The 19,320-nt window shown below is 46.9% G+C and overlaps 1 protein-coding gene across 1 annotated transcript; it reads right to left on the reverse strand.

Annotated features, from left to right (window-relative positions):
* Positions 1–328: 328 nt before the first annotated feature.
* Positions 329–17,056, reverse strand: LOC144728359 (uncharacterized). The gene is made up of 12 exons (XM_078607740.1): positions 16,919–17,056; positions 16,175–16,218; positions 15,767–15,877; positions 11,124–11,306; positions 9,537–9,599; positions 7,787–7,843; positions 6,583–7,545; positions 5,386–5,436; positions 3,802–3,849; positions 2,786–2,830; positions 2,395–2,451; positions 329–461 (listed from the first exon to the last, which is right to left on the reverse strand). The coding sequence occupies exons 3-12, from the start codon at positions 15,837–15,839 to the stop codon at positions 433–435; spliced, it is 1,569 nt and encodes a 522-aa protein (XP_078463866.1). The 5' UTR covers positions 15,840–15,877; positions 16,175–16,218; positions 16,919–17,056; the 3' UTR covers positions 329–432.
* Between the last annotated feature and the right edge of the window lie 2,264 nt (positions 17,057–19,320).

Genomic DNA, 19,320 nt, shown 5'->3' on the forward strand with positions numbered 1-19,320 from the left:
AATTTGGAAAGTGACCAATACCTTTCGGCGTTTGGCTTTGTGTGGGAGGATACCGGAGAAAAACCCACACATGTGAAAGGGCTGCACTCAACACCGCCATCAATTGAGAACACGTATCAGCTCCACGACTACAACACCTTGCAAACTCTGGTGGTACATCATCCAAGCACTTACCAGGCACCAACCTGCTTGGCATCTGAGATTTGGGCAGATTTGGCACAAGACTCCCCCCCCCCACCTTTCTCTGTGGTGATGGGGGCACTGCCCCGGTGCTTGGCAGAGCGCTGCGAAACTTATTGAGTTGCAATGAATCAGACAGACGTCACCGTTGCTTGTTCTACGTAATTTTATTGCAATACCTGAGGCAACCAATTAAAGTTTGGGGCTTCTACAAATCTAAAACCCTCTGGACCGAGGCTCCACCCCATCACTTTACACGGCCACCACTGTAGGCTGGGAATCTGCAACAATAACAACAACGGACGTCACTCAATCGACTGTGGCATCAACATTGAATTGCAGACAAGTGGCGGAGCGTCAGGTCGGCACAGGCTCTGGTGCGAGAATGTGAAATGGCCTCCCCTGTCCGATTTCCCTCTGTTCGTGGCTCAGCGCGTGGGGGCACCCCCCTCCAGCCCTTGGGCAAATTGCATCTCACAATGCCGAGGAACTGCAGACAAGCCAGGCGGGTGAGCCGGCGTCAACGATTGTCTCATCTCTGCAGTGGCTCTTGGTTGTTTTCACACAATTTAGTGTTCGTGCGTATAAGAGGAAATCGGAGCACCCAGAGAAACTCCACGCGTGCGAGAGGGCAACACGCGATCCCATAGAGAAGGAACAGATGGGTTTTATTCCGCACTCTGCTGTACCGCCTTTTGGCAATCCAGGGTATTATTTTGGCCCATCGACGTTCGAGGGAAGGGAACTACACAGCGCTGGATTAGAGACGCGCATAGCCGCCGCCACCACCACTGGGCCCGTATTTTTATTACAGCCTGCACACTCCATAGCTATGCCACTAATTGCAGAGCTTTCCATGTAGTACAATGCGGGCTCTGGGGTTGATGTGACAAGGAAGCTGAACTTCTTTCACGCCGTACGTAGCCAACCGTGTTAATCGAAGGTGCGGGGGAAGGACAAGAAAATAAGCTGACTAAGTTGTGGAGATGTCACCGTCACCCTGTGCATCCCCACGGTGCAAAGGGAATTGTGCACACACTAAAAACATTCTCATCACAGGACAGAAATATCATGGGACTTTTTTTTGCATGTGGTGCACAAGTACGAGTACGACACAAATTAACTCATCGCAGTCGTGTTAACCACTGCATTATAGTGGAAGCAAATATAATAGGCTGGTGTTCTTGGGGCATTGGTCCTCCTTCAGAGCACAGTGGAGGGGGGAATTTAAAAAAATCAGTGATTTAAAAATTGGAGATCACAATGTCAATTGTGGTGCCCTGAGAAAACTCGGAAAATTTAAGAGGTTGACATGGAGAGTTTCAAATGGACACAATTTTGGTAGACGATACGTAGCAGAAAAAAGCTCCAATTTTTTTTTTAATATATGCATGAACTCAAATCAACAGGGAAATCGAATGTGGCAAGGACTGTATTATGGGAAAGCCAACGATGTTATTCAGTAACCGTGAAGCGCTCATTGGTATATTAAACGTGCTGTTCCTGGATTCAATCGTATTTCCTACAGTTCAAAAACATTGGCTAGGGGTAGAGAGGCTTACTTACTTGTGATACTGCGTTGGCAGTGGTGCACAAACACAAGTAAGATAAATCATCTTTGCTACGAGCTATCGCCCAAAACGCCCCCTATTATATATTAAGTTTTGTAGTTTAGGGCTGCATTGTTTGACGAATGTGTTGAGATTTTTTTTATTGCTCTCAGCTGGCTTAGCCCGTCAAGAGTTAACTATTTACATTTTAACGTATTTTATTTCACCAGGCAAGGCCCACTGAGCTACATAGCTCTTTTTCAGAAGCAATCTGACCACAAATGATACTTCGACGAAGTGGCTTGTCACGTGGAACTCTATGGTAGCCAAATGCTCTAAACGAGTGATGTTGTTGATTCTAAATGTGGAGCGAAAAACCGGAGACAATTTCATGCGACCACGAGGAGAACACGCAAACTCCAAATATACAGGCGTCAGGGTCGGGATCGAACCCATGCCCCTTCTGTATACCAGGCGAGTTAGTGACCATCTTGCCACCGCGGCACCTAAAGGTGGTTAAGGGCGACAGGCGCTACAGTTATCACTGTCCTATTGCAAGGGCTGGGTTGTCGTCTGCTGAGATTGACACACCGATAGAGGCATGCCCCCACCCCCCGCACATCCATATCACGAACACTCAGGCGCACAGCTCATCGCTGCCTACCAGGAGCCGAGGTAGCACCGCAGCCTTCAGATCCACAGCACGGGGAGGCTCCACCACCTGCACACAAGTTGCGGTGTTTAACTCATTCGCTCGGTACACCAAGGCAACTACGACGAAGACGACAAATAGCTGTGATTCGCCACAAAGTGACGATGGTTTCACAGCAGCGCCTGTGCCAGGCTGAGTGCATTTTGAGGACTGTGGAAGTGGACTTCGAAAGGACAACCACTGTTGACTTTCCACTAAGTAGTCCCTATTTTATCTGCCCTCATGTTGACCACCAATGGAGGATTTGAACTCACAATATTCCGTGACCTGTGACCTCTAACGACTGTGCCAGCAGGCCAAATAAGGGTAGTTATGTACAGACTCAATCGGTGTGTACCCTTACTGCAGTCTGAGGAACAGCTGCAGGGGCAAGGGCTGCTGCCATCACCTGGGGAAGAAATGTAAACAATTACGCATCGCCTATTGCACAGCACAAGCAAAGCAACAAGGAACACGTGACAAACCATGACTGCGTAAGTGTAGCCGACAACATTGTATCTGTTGTCCTTCCCTCGCACCTCAGATTGGCGCGGTTGGCTAAGTACGGTGCGAAAGAAGTTCAACGTGCATACAAAGCACAGTCAGCTGTGGCTGCCACTCGATTGCCGAGTTCGCTACCTGATGACGCTCAAAGGAGTCTTGGAGTGAATTGGCCTCGTGTGTTGACGTTTAAATTCAGTCATGAAAAGTCTTCATTCGCCGGTGAGAGCCGGAGTTTCATTGGTCAGAATTTGAGCAATACATTGGCACGTATAGAAAGTATCTGTGTAAATTTGTGATAACATCTTTGTTGGGTGGTGGAGGGTTAATGACAAGAATTGTGGGATAAAACGTGGCCCAACCCAAAAACTAATATGAATCATGTTCAACTACCGAAAGTTCTACGTTATTAACTTGAATGAGACCATCACGATGGAACACGTGACTCTTCATTCAAGAATGTGACCAATTAAAATAACCTTGCAAAAACTTCTTACCAAGTAGAAGTGAAATTGATTTGTGTGTTTCTTAGAGGGCAGTAGCAATACGATTGGTTAACCTGCTGAACCGCCCATACTGCACAACTAAATGATTCCTCCAGTCAAAAGAAACATTCTGATACTGAAAATCTGAGACCAAGAACAACCCCCTCGCCTTATTTCTCAATCAATGGAAATTCGACTTAAGAAGGACTTTTTCCAAGTACATTTTTGCTGGTCACCATTGAGAACTCGGTTTAATTGATGGGTACCTCACACCCCGGATACAAACCCAGGTGATCTCAGTGGTGTCAGCTCAGAGCTCTGAACCCTGAGCCGCCCGGCCACCTGACAGAATCACAGCGTGAACGCTGCACATCGTCAGTGAACAGACACGTACCACTGCACGGACTGCCGGTCCCTCCACAGCAACACCCTGTGCTTCCACCTGTGTCCACAAACATGTAAGGTGACATGAACACACAATGAATGAATGATAAATGCACAAAGCACTTTCATCTCGATGTCGAAATCAGCTCAAGCCTCCCATAAATCACATGACTTCTGCGTCTGTTGAACTTCTTTCGCACCGTACGTAGCCAACCGTGCTAATCGGAGGTGCGGGGGATGGACAACAAAACAAAAAGCAGTTCTAAAGAAATTAGTTTTGAATCTGAATACCTCTCGCCGCCCCCTGTGAAAACAGACGCCGCTGCGTTTATCAAACTTCAGCTTCTTCCTTCTCTCTTCCTCTCTTCCCTCCCCCTCTTCCCTCCCCCCTCTCATCCCCAACATCTTGGCCCGGTCATTCCTTCTGCCTCCATCTCCCCCCATCTTCCTGCGCATTCCTTTCTTCCCTACCCTACTCATCTTGAGCCGTGCCCTCTTCGTGTCCGTCTTGGGGACTTCCATCCCTACATCTTTTCCTTTACCGGTCATCCTCTTCGGTCTTCCCCATCACCTTCATTTTTCTCTTTTCCATACATTACATTCTTGACTAGCCCCCCCCCCCCCTTTCCTGTGGTGTGTCACGGGTAAATCGTTTTACAATTAGCTAAGAACCGAGTTTTTCTGTGCACAAATAATTGATAACCCTCTGGGCTAGGCCGGTGTAGGCCATGCGGGCGAGACTTAGTGCACGGCTCTTCCGTAAGTCCACCGCTCGATGAGGGCCTCCCCACACTGTGGGGGTTCATCGAAGTTATTTGACCATACTTCACCATTCTGGTCAACGCGGGTTGGTGAAGCTGGGGTGCACGAGCGTGGGAGCGTAGAAGTACAGTGCATGTTTGCCCCCCCCCCCCCATCGTTGAGTTAGTTGGCCATCCACCCCAACTTGGATGATTAATGTCAACGGGAAACAAATTTGTTGAATACTGAAAACAGAAGGATAATTCGCATTTCACGTCGCATTGAAGAGAGGTTTAGGCGGCTGTTGGGTTCAGTAAACATGGACCATTGGGCTAACTTTTGTCCAATTTTGGGTGTCAGACGGCACAGCACCTAACACGTTTTGTCAACTTGTTACCACGAGAGCACAGGCCATGAGTGGCATATATATATATTTTTTACGTCAGAGCACAGATGTTACATGTACAGTCCGTTTGTCAATCCACTGATGGATGACACCCCCCCCCCCCACTTCACCACGCTGGCGTGTGCAGGTTGAAAGTGGGGGAAACGGACAGAATAGCAAAGGATTTTTGTAGCCACGTCGCTTCTGAAACATTGGTTAATACCTCAGTGGTCTTTACCTGGTAAGATAAAAAAAAGTAATTTTATTTGTATAAATGTTTTATGTGATTACTTACCTTTCCTCTACTTTGCATTCCTGCCGTGTTTTGTAATGTTTTTTTTGTTGTAACGTTCTGACCCGCCCCTAGTGGACGTCTGTTGAAAAAGAGCTTTATAGCTTATCGGATTCCTCCAGCACGAATAAATATTCTGACTCTGTAATGGACACAATGAGCGAGTTGCAACTCACAGCTCCCTCCACCGCAGCTGCAGGTCCCACCTGGGCAGTTGCAAGTTCCACCTGCAAAGAGGTAAACACAAAACTCGGTTTTGCTTGAATTGAATCACCGCAATCAAAAGCCACGACGAATCCACTGCCGGATGAAGGCCTTTCCAAGCCCCCACCACCTCTGCCAGAGTTCTGCAATGTAGCAATCTTCCTCGCACCAGGACAAGATCTCATTTCATTGCTCAATCTCCGCGGGGAGCGTCCAAGACTGGCGGACAGATGAAGCGTTTGTGTGAACGACTGGAAAGTGCATGTCGATTGTGTGTGTGTGGGTCCTGATCGTGGAGATTACACAATGCCACGTGTGTTTATTCGCCTATGTCCCGTGTGGACGTTTTAGCGAGCGCCGTGCAATTAAACCACCGTCACGAATTTTACAATGACGGCTCGCATCAAACACACACACGCGCGCTTGGCGCGGGTGCTAAATAAAGCTAATGGAGCCAATGCCGTTAATTCAACACGACTCCTCTCCCCTGCTGCACGCAAGCGTTTGTACTGCTGCGGCCAGCCACGTAAAAACACCTTGGGCTGTAATTTCACATCGGCACGAGTCAAGGGACAGAGAAGCTGGCAAAAACAGTCCTTTAAGGGGGCCTCCAGTTTGTTACGGAATTGAGCTTCACAAAGATGCACGCATGTTAACATACACACCGCAATTTAACATGTAGGCTTTCGCGATAAATATTATGAATAAAAGTTTTCTTTTGGTTTAGATCGCTTAAATTTAAATGCATCGTTAACTCACCACCCCATTAACCCCCCTTCTGATCTTCGCACCTGAGAGGCTCACAGTGATTACATCACCTTACTCTGTTTAAGACCAGGAATAGGAAGACATCGTCACAATTCTGGCAAAATCGCTTGATGAAGCTGGTTGTAATCACCAGTGAAGCGTCGTACTCACATTGTATATGTTGTGGGTTTAGTCTCCAACACACCGGTGTACCGAAGTAGTAACTAATTAGTACGTTTTATTTACATGACAAGCCTTACTAATTGGCTGCGTCGGGTGGTGGTGGGTTAACGACACATACATTTACGCGTTCTAAACCAATTTTTTTTTTATTATGAATAAACACCGCAATTAACTTTCTTTTTGTTTCGTGCATACGTTTACGAAAACAGGCGGGAGGGTTTCGCGAAACCGTTGTATACCTTCAGAGCAAGCGCCAGTGCAGCCACCGCCACTTTTGCAACCGCAAGACCCGCATGGGCCACTGCAGCAGTTGCTGCATGCGGAGGAGTCGCAGGGCGTCTCACCGGAGGTGTCGCACGGCGTGCCACACGGATTGCAGCAGGAACCGCTGCAAGAGCCACCGCAGCAGTTGCCGCATGCGGTGTCACACGGCGTACCACTGGACGGGTCACACGGCTTGCAGCAGGAACCGCTGCAAGAGCCACCGCAGCAGTTGCCGCATGCGGTGTCACACGGCGTGCCACTGGACGGGTCACACGGCTTGCAGCAGGAACCGCTGCAAGAGCCACCGCAGCCGTTGCTGCATGCGGTGTCACATGGCGTGCCACTGGATGTGTCACACGGATTGCAACAAGAACCACTGCAAGAGCCACCGCAGCAGTTGCTACATGGTGCGCCACTGGATGTGTCACACGGATTGCAGCAGGGTCCGCTGCAAGAGCCACCGCAGCCATTGCTGCATGCGGTGTCACATGGTGCGCCACTGGACGTGTCACACGGATTGCAGCAGGGTCCGCTGCAAGAGCCACCGCAGCCATTGCTGCATGCGGTGTCACACGGCGTGCCACTGGACGCGTCACACGGATTGCAGCAGGGTCCGCTGCAAGAGCCACAGCAGCAGTTGCCACATGCGGTGTCACATGGTGCGCCACTGGACGCGTCACACGGATTGCAACAGGAACCGCTGCAAGAGCCACTGCAGCAGTTGCCGCTTGCAGTGTCACATGGTGCACCACTGGACGTGTCACACGGATTGCAGCACGGTCCGCTGCAAGAGCCACCGCAGCAGTTTCCGCATGCGGTGTCACATGGCGTGCCACTGGAAGGGTCACACGGATTGCAGCAGGGTCCGCTGCAAGAGCCACCAGAGCAGCTGCCGCATGCGGTGTCACATGGTGTGTTACATGCAGTGTCGCATGAGCCTGAGAAAAGAAATGAAAACATCAGGTTCGGGACTCGTAGCTGTTAAATTACTTCCAATGTGAAAACAAACCAAGGTGCAAACACACAGTGACAGAGCAGCAGACGAATAGGATTACAGGATTTCCAGTGCGCAAATATATCATTGTATAACCGCTATCACACCTTCATTCGTTTAAATGAAAAACAACTTTGTACAACTATGGCTGTTATGAACACACAGAAGTGTGAATGCAAACTTACATGGACTCTTGCCACAAGAACCACATGCCAGGGCGCAGATTTCTTTGTCGAGACACGCTGAAGAAAGTCATGGGAATACCGCGGGATTAATAATAATAATAATGCAGTACATTTGGTATTCATACCATTCTTATAACGCACTCCATACATATTTGAATTAATGGCATAGTATGAGATATCCAGATTAAGTGGATAAAAAAAAAGTGATCTGAGATGCAGATTTGTGATCTTTTTTCGCAGGGAAATTCTGTCACACTGGATAGTGCACTGCTCATTGCTAGAATCCTGAATAGAAAGTTAATCTCATCTTACGACAAATATCGTCACTGTCCATTGCTATTAGATGTCTGCTCTACGAATGTATGTAGAACGTCTTTTTCACCGTACGTAGCCAACCGTGCTAATCGGAGGTGCTAATCGATCTCTTTTGACCAGTGTATTGGGGTGCTTCCATTGATGGTTGAGCAACCCAATCAATAAAATTGGCAGTGCAACGCACATTTAAAACAACACACAGAGTCTCAGAGCGACAGCATCTCAAGATGCTGCATAAGAGTGGAGGACACATGCTCGCAGCGGACGCGTCGATTGCAGACGGGGTTCGAGGTTGAGAGGTGGAATTACGAAGAGAGGCGTTTACAGTAATCCCTCGCCACTTCGCGGTTCAAGTTTCGCGGCCTCAGTGCATCGCGGATTTTTCGAACTGATTTAAAGGCCTCATTATACCTGTGCAGTAACACCATCATCATCATCATTCATCATCACATTCATCGAACTGCACAGGTCTGTCATTGTCGTCATTGTCATCGTCATTGTCATCGTCGTCGTCATTACTGGAGTCAAGTCTCAAGATACTACTGTCATTGGTGAGTGTAGAACACCATAATACGTATCGTATGAGAGAGAAAGAGAGTGAATGTATAATAATAAGGTTTTATAATTAAATAGATTGAAGCAAAATATATATATAAAGTATAAATATACATATTTTAAACATTCTGGTACCCACACACACATATACGGAAATTCCTAGGGGGCCAATCCTACTTCGCGGATTTTCACCTATTAACCGCGATAAACGAGGGATCACTGTATTTGTGTTTGGAGGAGAAGAACTGAGGACTCGAGACCGGACTGCAGAAGGGAACTGTTGCAGCGGTGCAGGTGAGCAGGGATACAGAGAGAGAGAGAGGTCCAAACAGCTGGGCCACCAGAAGGCAGAAGGAGAAACCTCCCATAGAGCGGAGGTGGACCTTGGCTGATGAAGAGGAGGGCAATTTGAGCTGAGTAGAGAGTGAGGCCGAAAGGCGAGGAGGTAGTCAGGAGCAGGTCCACGATGGCGACTTCAAACGTTGAGAGTTTAATTCTAATAAAAAAATTAACCCGTAAAAACTAAGTTTTTCACTATAAATCCTTTATATGCGTGGCGGCTAGAGTCCTCTCGTCCTCTGGCTTGAGATGGCTGCCACCTACGGGTCAGATGATTGCCTGCCACCATTAAGCAATTGGTAATTAAATATATATATATTTTTCCTAAAAAGTGTAAAATTTTGGAAATTATTTTCAGGAAAATTAATTGTCACGCACAACGAGTCTGTGTGGAAAATGTCAGCTCGATTGGATCACGGGAAGTGGGTTAAAAAACGACCGAAAGATTTGCACAGTCGTAAGTGCGCAAGCAAGCAAGCAAGTGAACTTAATATAAAGGATTTAAAAAGGCCCATCTCACTTTGCCGTATCAAAGACTCACGTATGTCGGCAGATGGTGACGAAGTACGGAACAGCGCCAATAATTCAGCCAGTCCATCCTTGTCTGTGGAGCAAAGCGAGCGACTTGCAGGCATCAACACGGGGACAGTTTTAAAGATGTTGTAAGAACACGTGCGTGTGTGCCTGAGACAGTGGGGAGCGGTAATGTAGCGGTTAGCGCGCTGCGCTACGAACCTGGCGACCCGGGTTCGATTCCCGCTCACGGCCAACACCAGTGACCATTATCTGAACCGGTCCTGGGCCTCCCCTAAGTCGACTCAGCCTCAAATTAGTACCTGGTGCGATGTGTAAACATCGCCACTGGAGAGATAAAGGCGGCCGGGCACGGTGTTGGCCACCCACCCCCTCGTGTGCCGTGCCGGCCTTTAAAGGTGCTTGCTAACAGCACTTGCCCCAACAGTCTGTTAAGGCTATACGGGGGATCTTTGTCTTTGCCTTAGACAGTGAAACAGTCATCAGTGACTGAGGGAAGCCTCTGTACTCGAGTCGGGAGTCCCGAGGTGCCAATGGGGGTCCCCCTAGGCAAAGCAGGTGCTCTCGGAGATGTTCCGTTACGCGATGGGCGCACGCTGGTCGACGTTGTGTTCAAGTGCAGTGCACCACGGACACCTTCTGACGAGGAAGGTGTTGCGCTTTTTATGGTTAGGCTAAATATGTATCTTTTTTAATTCTATTTGATTTATATTTTGAACCGTGGAAATTTTTTTTCTATCTTAAATTTGAATCGCCCAATGTTGTTATGTTTACACGCTAAGCGCTGTGATGATTTAATCGCCCAGGGCGCTATGTTAAATAAAGTTTAAATTATCGATTAAATACGAACGAAAGTGTCATCGTAAGTTTCTATTCTATTTGTATTATATTTCTATTTTAATTTAACCAAGTAAGGCCCCACTGAGCTCTACAGCTCTTTTTCAGAAGCTATCACAAATGATAGCTCAATGAAGTGTCAGGGTCCAGATCGAACCCACGACTAGGGGTCGGCACGGTTTGAACCGACTCAAACTGGTTTCAAATAGAGCAATCCAAACCAAACCAGCGACGACTGAACCAAACCAAACCAAAACCAAACCAAACTAAGCTAAACCAAACCTCTTAAGTTGGCTTGAACCAAACTAGTTTGAGCCGGTTCCACCCTGTCCGAGCCAAACCGAGTCGGTTTTCGTAGCCCCAAACCAAACCGAACCAGTTCAAACAGAGCCAAACCAAACCGATTTGGTTCGGTTCAAACCGCGGTTTGGTGGTTTGAGCCAAACCGTGCCGACCCCTACCCACGACCTCCTGTACACCGGGCAAGGTAATTAACATTTTTCCACAGTGGCTCCCCAAGTTTAGCTAACACTGAGAACCCTGTTGGAAAATTTATAGCAGCCAAGTACTCGAATCGCATGTTTTTAAACGTGGACGGAAAATCCGGAGGACCCAGAGAAAAACCCACACGACCAAATATACAGCACGCATCAGCGTCGTGATTGAACCCACGACTTCCTGTACACCGTGCGAGGTAGTTAACATCTCGCCACCGTGGCGCCCCCAAGTTTAGCCAACTCTTGAGAGCCCTGCTCACCGTTGCACAGGCGACTGCTCTGGCCCAGCAGGGAAGGGTCGGCCGAGGCGGTGCTGCCAGACAGCATGGTGCGCACAGCCAGGAGGCCGTCCAGCCCGCGAGAGACGCCGCCGGATAAGCAGCTGCCGAACTTGCGCATCAGCCGCAGGCATGGCTGCGGCTGCTGCGCGTTGCACGGGCAGTCTGCAGACAACGGGCGCCGACCCACGCACACGCGCAGATGTGAAGATCCCCCCACCACCCTGCACACCCACCCCGTGTTGCCTTACGCAGGCTGTTGGGGCAATTGCTGTTAGCGAGAACCTATGAACGCCGGCACGGTGGTGTGGCCGGAAAACCCACGTCTCTCTCGCGTGCTGATGTTTACCCACCCCACAACGGATACTCATTTCAGGCAGAATCGACCTAGGGGGAGGCGCAGGACCGGTTAAGTTATTCGCCACCGATGCCGGCCAGGAGTGGGAATAAAACTCAGGTGGCCAGATTTGTAACACGGAACATGAACCACTGCGGCGCTGCTCCCCGATGTGCATGCACGTGCACACACACACAGCGCACACACACACAGCGCACACACACACACACAGCGCACACACACACAGCGCACAGACACACACAGCGCACACACACAGCGCACACACACACACAGCGCACAGACACACACAGCGCACACACACACACAGCGCACATGCAACTCGACGTGTACCCACGTGCCACTGCCTCCGAGGAGGCATAGAAAGCAAATGGATTTTTTACGACTCACCATGGGTGCAGTGGTGATATTATAAAGCTTGCAATCTCGGAGTGACTTGAAGGTGGGGGGGGGGTTGATAAATCGTGCAAAAATGGGACCAGTGTGATTCCATGCGAGACGCTCAGCTGCATGGCAATGAGGTTCATGTACGAGGCAGTGCAGCAGGTAGGTTGTTGAAGACCTATCCGTGCGGTATTTGAGTGTCAGCCGCTCGGACGCGTGGGTTCATCTCTGGGCAATTTGGTCACTCCAATTTTTGTTTTTCATAAAGTGACCATATATCCCAATATGTCCATGTTGAAACTAAATTATTGAAAGCGCTTCTGCATAAATCATTATCATCACGAAATGCACTTTATAACTACAGTGCAATCTTGTCTTTCATATTTAATCCTGCTCTGAAGGTCCAGTGCATGAAATGTTTTATTTTGTATTTTCAGGTCCAGGCCAGGGTTTGGTTTGAATACAGTCGTCAAAATAAAAGTCTTGACCCGTGGCGCAACACGGTCAGGGGAGTAGAGACTGTTGCACAAAAGGGCAGCAGACAGAGGGGCAAGATGGGCAGGAAAGGAATGCTGGGGCGGAAGTCCCCAAAGACAAACAAAGAGGTCGCGGTTGAGAATCAGCATATTCATTTATACTGGAAGAATCTGATGAGCTATAAAGCTATTTTCCACAGATGTCCAGTAGGGGTGGGTCAAAAAGTTACAACAAACAATGCAACAACACGATAGGAGTGCAAAGTATATAAAAGGTAAGAAAATCACACGAAAAAATAAAAGTAAAAAATAAAATCAAACTAGTTTTTTTTTTACCAGGCAAGGCTCACTGAGCTATATTGCTCTTTTCCAGAAGTGACATGTGGCCACAAATGATAGCTCAACAAAGCGGCTTACCATTTGGAAATGTATAGGAGCCAAATAATGATGAACCGGGCAGCAAGGACAGATAGAATGACGGGGCCAAGATGTCAGGGACGAGAGGGTGATGATGAGAGGAGAGGGAAGAGAGGAAATGAGGAGTGAGCAAAAGTGAGCTGCACGGAGCAGCGTCTGTTTTCTGAGGGGGCGGGGAGAGGGGAGGGATTCAGTCAGAGCGGGGGTGGGGGGACTCACAGAAGTCACATGGTTTACAGGAGGCGTGCGCTGATATATATCTGCGTGGGCTGATGTATATTGTCATCATTTTCAAGCCCCTGTTAAGGCTTCAGCATGCCATTTGCTGGGTCACGGGGGTCGTGTGACCATCCCACACCAGAGGTCGCAACCGGATACCCGATACCCGTACCCTACCCGATACCCGGCTACCCGGGGTACGGGTACGGGTACCCGTTTGCGACCCTGGTGCGGCCGGGTATGGGTACGGGTAAGGAATCAAAACCCGTTTGCGACCTCTGTCCCACACCGACCAGCGTTGTGCAGTGCGATCAAACCACCCCGCACGACGGCCACGGCATGGGGAGGGGCCTTCATTCAGCAGCGGATTGACAAAGGGCATTATAGACATAGGCACCGAGATATCAACAACTGTTTAATGAAACGACTCAAACAATGCCTCGCGAGTAAGTGGGTCGGTATAAGAAGAAAGAAAGAAACGCGTGTACTGGTGGTGGTGTCGCGTGTAATGCAAAGGTGGCGATGGAATTCACATTTTACTTCCCTGACACTCTGTAATTGGCTCTGTGCTGCACGCCGGGGAAATGTCACATGGCACTTGCTAAAAAAAAATAACAACCCTATTTTCATTTTGAACGTTGTATACCTCTGTGTATTGTGAATACATCCCAGTAAGCACATACTTAACAAGTACTGTACTTATCATGCGGTTTCCCGACCGCACATAGCTGGGCAAGCTAGCCAACCGCTTAACGTGCAAACATTCTGGCATGAAATAATAACGACGCCCTCCGCTTACCGGGAAAAGCCTGTTCATTGGCAGTCCCTGAGCCATTGGTGAAGATTCCAATTTCGCTTCAGCGCTACCACCACAAGCGGTACTCGCATTATCACTGCAAGAGGGACGATAATGATGATGATAATAATGAGCCGATTTGTCTCCTGACTGGGATTTGAATGCACAAATTTCTCCAGTGGAATGTAATTGTCCCCTTTCTTTAGCCAGGAAAGCCTCGACCGAGCCTCAAGACTCTTTGAGGAGGTGTCGGCATTGGGATGTTAAACCACTCAGAATTAATGAGCGTTTGGAATTTTGGGAGAAAACGTGATTACCCAGGAGAAAAGGCATGCATGCGAGGGGGATAACACGTAAAAACACAGGTGTGTTGAATCCACTTGCTGTACTGCCACTTCCTGGCCACTACGAAGCCGAGTGGGTTTTAGAGCCTCACAATGTTTGTGTGGATCCACCAACCCTCGCCTCCGAAGTGCTGGCTCAAGGCATGCGCCTCTATGTAAGCCACAATTCAGGTTTTTGGGTTATACTGGTAGGAACCCACTGGTTCCACCAGCCCACAGAGGATTATTGTGTCCGTCCGTCCGTCGTGCAGGGAGTGGCTGGGTGGGGAGGGAGAGGCTGGGTGGGGAGGGGAGGGGCTGGGTGGGGAGGGTGTGGAGGGGCTGGGTGGGGTGGGTGGGGAGGGGCTGGGTGGGGCTGGGTGGGGGGTGGGAGGAGTGGGGCTGGGTGGGGAGGAGCTGGACACCCCGTGGTGCCCTTATAAAACTCAACGTTTAACCTACTCACGCCGGCTTGTGCCCGCCCTCACAGTCGGGAATATTTGCGGAATACACCACGCCGCCGTTGACCGTGGCCATTGACCGAGCAACCCAACGTTCCTACCAGCTCCCTCCGCAGGAATGTGTTATCGCGTAAATATAAATGTCGTTAAACCCGCCACCACCCAACAACAATTAGTAAGGTTTGTCACGTAAACAAAACATGGCAATTCGTTACTAGTACAGCACACCAGTGTGTTGGAGAGCAAATCCACAACATTTACAATGCGAGTACGACTTTTCATCAGTAATTACAATGCATATATACAATGAATGCATATGAATTACAATGGATACCCATTGTAATTAATATGCATTTATTAATCCCCCCCCCCATTTCGCACAAGAAGGGCTCACCAATGACTTCATCACATCTACGCCTCTATTTCTGGAACGAAACAGGAGGATTTCTCCACAAATCTGGCTGCCGCATGATGCCGGTTGTAATTACTGGCGAAACGTCGTACTCAGATTGTAAATGTTGTGGCTTTGCTCTCCAACACACAACCGGTGTGCTGTACTAGTGACGAATTGGCATTTTCTGTTTACGTGACAAACCTTAGTAGTTGGCTGTGTCGGGTGGTAGCGGGTTTAACGACACAGTTATATATTTACTCGATCTAACCCAAAAAAGCCTGTTTTATGGATATTGGTTGGGAAAGCCTACGTGTTAAACTGTATTTAATCCATTGATTTTTTTTTTCTCGGTTCATGTGTGTTTCCTGTGCCACTGCTCTGTGCAATTGTGCTTCTCAATTCCATTCGTGTTTCAGGACTTGGCTTGTATATGTGCAAGACACAATTTCAGGTAACAAACGACGACGAATAGAGATGTCCAGTTTCAATAGATTTGTCTACCGGGGTTTGATGAAAATTAATTCTAGATTTGAAGTTTTCATGACTGCAAGGACTTCTGACTTATATAACCTCCTTGGCTCCGGCATATCTCCCACTTCAGTAAAACAAAAAAAATATTGCTGTGGTTGCTTGTGTTGCAATCGAAACGTCGTGATAAAAAAAAAAAATTCACCTACGTGACTTTACCGAAAGAACCAAAGAGTTTGATGAAAATTGTTCAATCAGCCCATCAACGACGCTCTGGCATTCTGAGCACAGACGCGAGCGTGAAGTAGTGCGTTTCAATCATCCTCACTCACCATTGATTCCCTTTCTCGGGGCAGCAGACCCCGAGGTGATCAGCAGGACGAGGATGATGAGTTTGGACAGCATGGTGGGGTTCTAGTCTCCTACTCGATACAGAGACAACACTGGAACCGTGGAGACATCGAATGCGTCAGTGTTCACGCACAAGCACACGCCTTAAACGTGCGATGTTTGTGACAGCATCGCAGGAAGTTGTTGCACAATCAGATTCAGAATATGCATTTATACTGGAGGAATCCGATGAGCTATAAAGAAATTTTTCCCCCACAGATTTCCAGTAGGGGCAGGTCAGAGCGTTGCAACAAACAATACAAAAACCCGATAGGAGTGTAAAGTATAGTAAAGGTAAACAAATCACTTAAAACAATATACAAATAAAACTTAACTATGTTTTATCTTACCAGATAAAGCCCACTGACGTATTAACGTATTCTTCAGAATCGACCTGGGCACAAATGATAGCAAAAAAAGTGGCTTATCATGTGAAAATTTATAGCAGCAAAATAAGAAAAAAAGTATCTAAATGCCTGTTTTTACAAAAAAGCGAGGTGCATCAGGTTTAGGGTGAACGGCAGAAAGTAATATACCGCATACAATTGTACGCATGTACAGTACAGCGTGTAATTGCAGAATAAGCCAATATTGTAACATTGTCTTGGGGTTACAAAGCTTGTGCATATATCTACGTTCATATTACTGCATTCACTTCCAGCAGTGAATTAGCAAGGAGTTGTACACAAACCTCAGTTTAAAAAAACACAAAACCTCGCTGTAATTTTCTAATTAAAATCAATTATTAGCAATAATTGATTTAATATTTCTGCCGCGTAACTTTGCATTTAACACGAATTAAATGTAACCCGCCGAACGCACTTTAAGTTTTACAGGTCATATTTTTTGATGACTGAGACGATACGAGTGCATCTCGTGAAGACGGTATATGTAGCACGATTGGTTAAAGGCGCATTGACATTAAAACGGAACATTACGTAAATGTTAACATCATTACAACACGTTAATCACGGCTGTAAAATATTGCCGTGCAATTCAACCACGATTATGAAGACGACGCAAAAACACATCGTATCATAACAAGCCACAAGCGCACGGCACACAAATGTCAAAATTCAAAGCGTAACACTCACGGAGACGATAGCAGTCACGAGCCGCGTCTTGTCATTGAGCATTCGCGATCGCCGGCTTGTCGAGTTTTAGACGTGGGCGACTGCAACGTCACCGGTGTAGCTGACCCCACCAACCATCCTTAAATATCAAGAGCCCTGTATCGATCCGTCAAGCACCCCTTCGTCAAGCAGCATCCTGAACTGCAGCCCTCTGTCCATTTGCTCTTCAACATCGCTGTTACGAAATAATACATTCGTGGAGCTGTGGTGTGTTCCACGTGTATAGAAACATGTGTTCCAGTCCATCAGCCTATTTATTGGATTTACAGACCAATATTATCAAGCAGTATTTAAGCATATTCTGAAATGGTTTCAACCTTCTAAAGCTCATCCGCAGCCATGCTTGTTAAATAAATTCTGCTGGAGTTATCAGATATTGTCACAGTCACTCCATGTAAACTATGGTATCCGGTGTACTACAATGTCAGTTGTAATACAAATATATTTATTTAAATACGGCAATATTACCAGCATCCATAAAAACACACACCAGTGATAACTGTCCATGAATGAAGGAAGCTGAAATGTTTAAAGCCATCTTGAACTTGCCCTTGTTGATTTAAAAACATACAATATTTAATGTGTTATTTTGTTTTGTGTGTAAAGCAATTCCAAGGAACTTAGATTGAAGTGCAGTCATTAAGCTCATTACATGACAGGCAGTCACAATCAGTGGTTTACATGTTTATTTAGCAATAACAAATTACACGTGTTCATTTTCAGTGTTAACTTAGGTTATAATTTGCGTGTGCAGAACTCATAAAAATGTTAAGACATATCAGTGCAACTACATTACATGATGTATTGGAAGTTTACACACAATATACAAGCACAGTTCTACGAAACCTGTAATGTAATTGTTAAAGTCAGTGCAACACATGGGACATCAAGCATCAAATGGCAAGAACGTTTCCGTAAAACTTTCCAATCATGACATTTGCATGAAGAATACAATGAACGTGAGTGTTGAAGCAACGTGAAATGTAACTTGAGGAGTGAACCATGTATGATGAACTTATTTCCACCGCACGTAGCCCACTGTGCTAATCGGAGGTGCCGTATATTATAAAACGGTCCACTTTTCAAATTAAAAGTGCTTGCGTGTTTTTGGAATTTCAAATTCTAAATGGCAATTTTGGGATATTTTCAGATTTTTTTTTATCGTTTACATTATCTACCAATGTCAAATGTTCTTGTGCCACATGACAACACTTTTGGCAGGGAGAGAAAGTACAGTAACGTTATTATTGTCACTTCCAGTTTTTGAAGCAATCCGAATAATACGTAATTTGGATCGTTCAAAATTTCGTACTCAAGGCACCATTTTCATATTTTTGATCAATCTGAAAATCGGAAGCACATACCAATATCATACGACACTCTTTTCAAAGCCTTCTTTCTGTCATTCCTCTTAGAACGCGAGAGCCAAAAGCAGACCAGGCAAGAGCAGGGCAGAAAACGCGATAAAACATCCCTTCCACGAACACTAGTTTGCTTTTTGAGGGCGTGAACTGAAAATATCAGCGATCATAGCCTCACTGTCACCTGCCACTCCGAAAGTAACAGAAAGAGTGGCTACCAGAGAGTGCACACCAAATGTTTGGACAAGGCAAACAGACAGAGTGGGAATTGCATACCAGTCATCATTTATCCATTGTGGCCAATGGGAAACAAATGTACACATGGCCATGCTAGAGAGATGGTAATGAAGGTGATGTCTAAACTAGCATTTGTGATTGGGATATACTTGCGAACTAACGTGGCTAAAAAGACACAACAAGCATGAAAAGGTAGATACAACTGGTGGATGTTCAGCCCAACTTTCAATGTTTACCAATCAATATGCTCAAATGATGTATAATACAGCTTAATACCAATACACATTTATACTGAATTGGTCAGTATGAAACGCAGCAAAAATATGATTGGGAGAGATGACAAGAACTGCAACTCTGAGAATAACCTCTCTACACCAGAATTTGATTTCTATCGCAAACATGTATTTTCTATGTTTTGTTTAGACCCATGGCTAGGTTCCCAAAACCTATCAGTGTTGAACCAAAGTAGGTCACTGCTCCTGCTCGGGTGACTACAAGTGCACATTTCAATTTCTTGGGCATGCGATAAATAAATGTAGCATTTCTTAATTTCCAGTACTTCAGGAACTACAAAACTCCAGCCCAGAGTTATGCTCTTACAGGTCCCGAGTATACAAAGTAAAGTGTAACATTCAGAGGTGTGGACTCGAGTCATGTGACTTGGACTCGAGTCAGACTCGAGTCATGAATTTGATGACTTGCGACTCGACTTGGACTTGCATAACAATGACTTTGTCCCACCTATGAGATGTGGACTCGAGTCAT

The sequence above is a fragment of the Lampetra planeri genome, chromosome 28 (assembly GCF_965212315.1).
Source record: "Lampetra planeri chromosome 28, kcLamPlan1.2.h2, whole genome shotgun sequence".
Taxonomy (NCBI): domain Eukaryota; kingdom Metazoa; phylum Chordata; class Hyperoartia; order Petromyzontiformes; family Petromyzontidae; genus Lampetra; species Lampetra planeri.

What these genes read in the sequence shown, in the direction of transcription:
- LOC144728359 (XM_078607740.1), bottom strand. Translation starts at nt 15,839, where the DNA reads ATGCTGTCCAAACTCATCATCCTCGTCCTGCTGATCACCTCGGGGTCT. An exon ending in CAGCTGCGGTGGAGGGAGCT is followed by an intron (nt 3,850 to 5,385) that starts GTGAGTTGCAAC and finishes TTGTGGACACAG; the next exon opens with GTGGAAGCACAGGGTGTTGC. An exon ending in GACCGGCAGTCCGTGCAGTG is followed by an intron (nt 2,831 to 3,801) that starts GTACGTGTCTGT and finishes TTTCTTCCCCAG; the next exon opens with GTGATGGCAGCAGCCCTTGC.